The sequence below is a fragment of the Engraulis encrasicolus genome, chromosome 21, assembly GCF_034702125.1.
Source record: "Engraulis encrasicolus isolate BLACKSEA-1 chromosome 21, IST_EnEncr_1.0, whole genome shotgun sequence".
In the NCBI taxonomy this organism is placed as follows: Eukaryota; Metazoa; Chordata; class Actinopteri; order Clupeiformes; family Engraulidae; genus Engraulis; species Engraulis encrasicolus.
Genome location: NC_085877.1, coordinates 10,463,621 through 10,471,120, shown reverse-complemented (window position 1 = coordinate 10,471,120; position 7,500 = coordinate 10,463,621). Strand labels below are relative to the sequence as shown.

General features: G+C 46.2%; 1 protein-coding gene across 1 annotated transcript in view; it reads right to left on the bottom strand.

The window, feature by feature from the left end:
• Positions 1–7,500, bottom strand: part of focad (focadhesin) — an 87,258-nt gene that overhangs the window by 24,408 nt on the left and 55,350 nt on the right. The window contains exons 21-23 of the mRNA XM_063187543.1: positions 4,233–4,421; positions 885–1,006; positions 185–277 (exon numbers count right to left, since the gene is read on the bottom strand). Coding sequence (XP_063043613.1) covers positions 185–277; positions 885–1,006; positions 4,233–4,421 — 404 coding nt within the window. The remainder of the gene's footprint in view (positions 1–184; positions 278–884; positions 1,007–4,232; positions 4,422–7,500) is intronic.

Genomic DNA, 7,500 nt, shown 5'->3' with positions numbered 1-7,500 from the left:
CTCATGACCCTCTCCATGCCTCACACACACACGCACGCTCGCACGCACACGCACACACACACACACACACACACACACACACACACACACACACACACACACACACACACACACACACACACACACACACACACACACACACACACACACACACACACACACACACTCCCCCACCCCCCCTCACCTGCAGTACAGCATGGTAGGCTCTGCTCATGAAGCCTCTCCAGGCCTGAGGCAGCAGCAGAGAACGATGCCACTCAGACGGCTGGATATTCACCTGGAGAGAGCGAGGTGGGGGGGGATAGAGGCAGAGAGAGAGAGAGAGAGAGATGGGGGGGGGTAGATAGAGACAGAGAGAGAGAGAGAGAGAGGGGGGGGGGGGGATAGAGAGAGAGAGAGAGAGAGAGAGAGAGAGAGAGAGAGATAGAGGCAGAGAGAGAGAGAGAGAGAGAGAGAGAGAGAGAGAGAGAGAGAGAGAGAGAGAGAGAGAGAGAGAGACAGAGAGAGAGAGAGAGAGAGAGAGAGAGAGGGGGTGTAGAGGCAGAGAGTGAGAGATAGAGGCAGAGAGAGAGAGAGAGAGAGAGAGAGAGAGGTGGGGGGGGAGATAGAGGCATAGAGAGGGGGGGGGGCAGAGAGAGAGAGAGAGCGGCAGAGAGAGATCACAAGAGAGAGAGAGACACAATTCAATAGACTGGCTATAAACATGTTAATGACATAAAAATAAAGAGTAAGAGAAAAAGAAGAGAGAAAAAGAGATCAGAGATGAGAAACGACCAGAAAGAGAAAATGTGATGTTAAGACATAACATAGAGAAAGAGAGTGAGAGAGAGAGAGCAATAAAAAAGTGAAAAAAAACAGAGCGACGGACAGGGCTGCAGCGGTACCTCGTGGATGAGAGCTGCCAACGTCTGCTGATAGCTCCGCCCCCGGCTGACAAGGAAGCGGCTGATTGGTCTACCGTCTCTGTCCGTCTGGACTGGCAGGTCATAGCACAGCAGCAGTCCAGCTGAAGGGGAAAAACACACACACGTACACGCACACGCACAAAACACACACACACACGCACACGCACACGCACACGCACACGCACACACACACGCACACACACGTCACAGGTGACTGGACCACATAAACCAACCCCCCACACCTGCACACATATTGGCTGTTTCCGCCCCAACCACCCATGCTTCTATCTGGACACTTATGGCACGTGTATACCAGGCGCTACCTACGCGACCCAGGTAGCTGGGGTCGGGTGGTTGAAGAAGTTTCATCATGAATTCGCTTAATTCGCTCTGGACGCGGCATTGACACGTTTGATTCAGCTAATCACATAATGGCTCCGTCTTGACAGCCTTCGTCAATATGAACCAATTGGTTTTCGACGAACCGCATCATAGCGAATTCGCTTAAGATTAGCTTGAGTTAAATCGTTAAAATTCGCTCTGGTCTCTCAAGAAGCTTCGCTCCTGGCAAATTCGCTCTGGTAGCTTTATTCGCCTTCCCTCCATAGAGAAGTAATGACTTCCGCCGCTCAGGTCACGCAGTTCGCACTTGGTGTACACAGAGCTTTACCCTAGATGGACACTGCTGAAAGTTATATTGTAGAATAAAAAGAAGGGTTACACATGGGACAATGAGGTTTTAGTAGTAGTAAAAGAGTTCATGAAACTATTGTATGGATTCTTTTTCTTTATTTTTAATGTATTTTAGAAGCATAATCATTGCAGTTAATGAACTAGACTGCCTGTGCAGTCGCCTTCGACTGCTTAAGGTATATCCCCGAAACGCGACGCTTCCAGTCCCCCATCATTCTTACCACTCCCGTCCACCATTTCGTAAACGTATATGATACATACAGACGTGACATGACGTGCATAGGCTTAAAACCAAACGACTATTGTGAAAATGAAGCAAAAAATGGGGCAAATGGTAATACTGTTTTAATGGTTCAGTGGATATACCACATTAGGTACAGTGTAATAACCAGTGTAACAACATTTAATACAATGTAATTTTTTTACTTAGCCTACATCATGTGTTTGTGCTCAAGTGGTATTACATGGTATTGCATATTGTTACACTGGTATTACACTATATTACATGGTATTGCATACTGTTACACTCGTTATTACACTGTACCTGATATTGCTTATTGTTACACTGGTATTACACTAGTATTACATGGTATTAAATATTGTTACATTGGTTATTACACTGTACCTAATATGGTAGATTCACTGAAATGGTGAACCATTAAAATAAGGTGTTACCGGGCAAATCAATCCACCCAGTCAGAAGTTATGGGCCAAATGAAAATTCCGCCATTTTGAAAGTGTTGTCTTCCACCCTAGAGCATTCACACACCAAATCTGGGACAAATCCATCCACCCGGTCAGAAGTTATGGACCAAACGAAAATTCGGCCATCTTGAATTCAGCCATCTTGAAAGTGTTGACCTCCCAACTCGAAGCAGTTCATGAACCTACCCTAGAGCATTCACACACCTAATCTGGGACAAATCCATCCACCCGGTCAGAAGTTATGGACCAAACAAAAATTCGGCCATCTTGAATTCAGCCATCTTGAAAGTGTTGACCTCCAAACTCGAATCAGTTCATGAACCTACCCTAGAGCATTCACACACCAAATCTGGGACAAATCCATCCACCCGGTCAGAAGTTATGGACCAAACAAAAATTCGGCCATCTTGAATTCAGCCATCTTGAAAGTGTTGACCTCCCAACTCGAAGCAGTTCATGAACCTACCCTAGAGCATTCACACACCTAATCTGGGACAAATCCATCCACCCGGTCAGAAGTTATGGACCAAACAAAAATTCGGCCATCTTGAATTCAGCCATCTTGAAAGTGTTGACCTCCAAACTCGAATCAGTTCATGAACCTACCCTAGAGCATTCACACACCAAATCTGGGACAAATCCATCCACCCGGTCAGAAGTTATGGACCAAACAAAAATTCGGCCATCTTGAATTCAGCCATCTTGAAAGTGTTGACCTCCCAACTCGAAGCAGTTCATGAACCTACCCTAGAGCATTCACACACCAAATCTGGGACAAATCCATCCACCCGGTCAGAAGTTATGGACCAAACAAAAATTCGGCCATCTTGAATTCAGCCATCTTGAAAGTGTTGACCTCCAAACTCGAATCAGTTCATGAACCTGCCCTAAAGCATTCACCCAAAAAATCTGGGACAAATCCAAACATCTGTTCAAAAGTTATGGACCAAACAAAAATTCGGCCATCTTGAATTCAGCCATCTTGAAAGTGTTGACCTCCAAACTCGAATCAGTTCATGAACCTACCCTAGAGCATTCACACACCAAATCTGGGACAAATCCATCCACCCGGTCAGAAGTTATGGACCAAACAAAAATTCGGCCATCTTGAATTCAGCCATCTTGAAAGTGTTGACCTCCCAACTCGAAGCAGTTCATGAACCTACCCTAGAGCATTCACACACCAAATCTGGGACAAATCCATCCACCCGGTCAGAAGTTATGGACCAAACAAAAATTCGGCCATCTTGAATTCAGCCATCTTGAAAGTGTTGACCTCCAAACTCGAATCAGTTCATGAACCTGCCCTAAAGCATTCACCCAAAAAATCTGGGACAAATCCAAACATCTGTTCAAAAGTTATGGACCAAACAAAAATTCGGCCATCTTGAATTCAGCCATCTTGAAAGTGTTGACCTCCCAACTCGAACCAGTTCATGAACCTACCCTAGAGCATTCACACACCAAATCTGGGACAAATCCATCCACCCGGTCAGAAGTTATGGACCAAACAAAAATTCGGCCATCTTGAATTCAGCCATCTTGAAAGTGTTGACCTCCAAATTCGAATCAGTTCATGAACCTGCCCTAGAGCATTCACCCAAAAAATCTGGGACAAATCCAAACATCCGTTCAAAAGTTATCGCGTTAACACGAAAGACCTTACGCGGCGGCGGCGGCGGACGCGGACGCGGCGGACGCGGCGGCGGCGCACGCAAAACCATTACATCCCCGACGCTCCGCGTTTCGGGGATATAATTACCAATTACTCATTACTTAATTAGCTGTTGTTGTACCACCTGACGTCTGAGCCCAAACACACACACACACACACACACACACACACACACACACACACACACACACACACACACACACACACACACACACACACACACACACATACACAAAGAGACAGCGTTGACTGACCTGCCAGTCCAGGCTTGAGTCCAGGCTGAGTGTTCTTCTCATAACTCTTCAGCATGAAGCCGGGCACCCCCGCTAGAGTCTTGCCCTGGTCCGATCGCAGGTTCCCCCCGCGCAGGGCAGAGTGGTACACCCCGCGCGGCATCACAGCCATCTCCTGACCAATCAGGGCCTTCAGGAAGATACCAAGGGCTGCATTGGGGGGAACAGAGACGGGAACATTGGAAACAGGCCAACATGACACACACATACGCACACACGCACGCACTCAGGAACACATGCACGCACGACACACAAATACACGCGAACACACCAGCACGCACACACAACAATTGCAGTGGGAATATGAGGTAGTAGTACCAGTCTGGTCACTGTAGTCATATCTGTGTGTGTGTGTGTGTGTGTGTGTGTGTGTGTGTGTGTGTGTGTGTGTGTGTGTGTGTGTGTGTGTGTGTGTGTGTGTGTGTGTGTGTGTGAGTGCTGTCTTCTGTTGTGCGTGTCTTTTCGCTTTTCACACACACACACACACACACACACACACACACACACACACACACACACACACACACACACACACACACACACACACACACACACACACACACACACACACACACACACACACACACACACAGAGTCCCAGATGGCCTGCCTCTGAACACTAATCATTGAGGAGACAGGTCCTGTTCAGTATCGCAGATCAGTGCCAACCTGTCTGTCACACGCACGCACGCACGCACGCACGCACGCACGCACACAAAAGCAAAATCACTCATCGTCTCTCGGTCTCTCTCTCCCTCACACACACACACACACACAGTGCCAACGTGTGTGCCCAGTGAAGTGTGCCAGCAACTCCCCCCCCCATCTTTCCATGGCGCCACCATGGTAACGCATTACCCCTCATTTTGCCAATGTTGCCCTCTCTGCCAACCATGACCCAATCTGTGTGTGTGTGTGTGTGTGTGTGTGTGTGTGTGTGTGTGTGTGTATGTGTGTGTGTGTGTACGTGTGTGTGAGATTTCCTCTCTGCCCACTGCTCATGTACTCTCACACGCTCATGGGGGGGAATTAATGTGTGTGTGTGTGTGTGTGTGTGTGTGTGTGTGTGTGTGTGTGTGTGTGTGTGTGTGTGTGTGTGTGTGTGTGTGTGTGTGTGTGTGTGTGTGTGTGTGTGTGTGCGTGCGTGTGTGTCAGCTCTTAGTGTTAAGCCGGGCAGACAGATGAGGCGATACAGACACACCGAGCCTTTAACACAACAGGCACTTTTAACACACACACACGCACACACACACACATGCACACGCACACGCACATGCACACGCACACGCACACACACACACAGGCCTGAAATCGGAGATGGGTTTTATATGTGTGTTTATAATCGTGAAATCATGTCCATTGAGGAGACGGAGAGAAGGATTCTGTGTGTGTGTGTGTGTGTGTGTGTGTGTGTGTGTGTGTGTGTGTGTGTGTGTGTGTGTGTGTGTGTGTGTGTGTGTATGTGTATGTGTGTGTGTGTGTGTGTGTGTGTGTGTGTGTCTGTGTGTCTTGTCAGAGGCAGCCAGCCAAGAAGAGGACAATGGGGGTGATTTTCCTGTGATTTTCCTTCAGTGTGTGTGTGTATCAAGTTCGCTACGGAGATCGGGAGCGCGAGTGAGAAAGATAATGAGAGAGATGGATGACAGAGGGGACGCATAGAGGAGCGGAGAGATGGAAGGATAGAGGAGAGAGGGAGGGCGAGAGGAGAGAGGGAGGGGAAGAGGAGAGAAGAGTAAAGGCAGGGGAAAGAGGGAGAGAGGAAGGCAGAATATTGAGAAAAGACACAAAGAGATACAGTGTACAGACAGCAATAGATCATCAGTACACGCACGAACACACGCGCACGCGCACGCACGCATGCACGCACGCACACTCACTCCCTCAGCTAAAGATAAGCCTACAGCAGGGTCAGCACAGCTCATCTTCCTAGCTGTTCCGGAACTCCCTGAAAGCTCACTTGAGCGTTTCCAAAATGTTCCCTGAAGAATACCTAAGCATTTCTGACTAGACTTGGAAAACATTTATTTTTCCAAATATGTATTATTTATAATTCAAAATGTGTGTGGCCCTGTTATGTTAGTACAAAGGAACAACACTGCAAAAGCACGGCAAGATTTCTCAAAAATTGGTTTGATGAACCCTAACCAACATTTTGATGCTCTCTAACCTACACCCTAATAGGGATGCAAATTATCGATTAATTCATTAATCATTAGTTGATAGTCTTATGGATCGACTTACGATTAATTAATAAGCGGCGTTTTCCCCCCCGAAATCTCACATTTTCTCAGAAAAAAACTACTAAATCTATTTTTTTGTATTAAAAATTAAGATAAAATGCCACATTTAATTTAATTCTATTTCCATTCTTTAACCCAAAGGTAATTTAATCATTCCCACTATTCACACCCCTCTTCACACACACTCTTCACATGCCCATTTCACCTGGGTCTCTTGTAAGTTGAATTGGCGATTAATTTCGATTAATGTTTTTTAATAGATTAATGCATTGATCGATTAAAGTCGATTAATCGATTCATCGTTTGCATCCCTACACCCTAACGTACGTTTTACTTACAGGCATGGGCGTAATTTTTGGTGTGGATGGTGGGGACATGTTCATACCACTTTTGAGATAAACCTAGCTTGTTCCCACCACTTTTCACAAATATAATGCCAAAACAGCATACTCTGAGAATTTGCCATTGCAATGTCCCCACCACTTTCCAAGCCAAACGTACACCTTTGCTTACAGGTACACATGTTAATCTAAGTTCAGGTACATACATTAAAGTTACATCTAAATGTTTTTGTGGCTTTGTTTGTGGTGTTGTGTTGTGGTGTGGGAAGCTGCAGTTCCAAATAGCTCCTTCAGTAATGATGATGATGATGAAGAAGAAGAAGAAGAAGAAGAAGAAGAAGAAGAAGAAGAAGAAGAAGAAGAAGAAGAAGAAGAAGAAGAAGAAGAAGAAGAAGAAGAAGAAGAAGAAGAAGAAGAAGAAGAAGAAGAAGAAGAGATGGTGAAAGAAAGGCCAAGGCAAAGAGAGCCTAAGGACAAGTGCACAATTATGAATATTGAGTCTGTTTTCTGAATGGACAATAAGGTAGTATGATCCTCACTCTGGGTGGTTTTCAGAACAGACGTGGACATGCTCATAGACGGCCATTACAAAGCCATTTGAGACAAAATCCAAACTAGGAATGGTTTGAAGCTTGCACATCCAAAAAG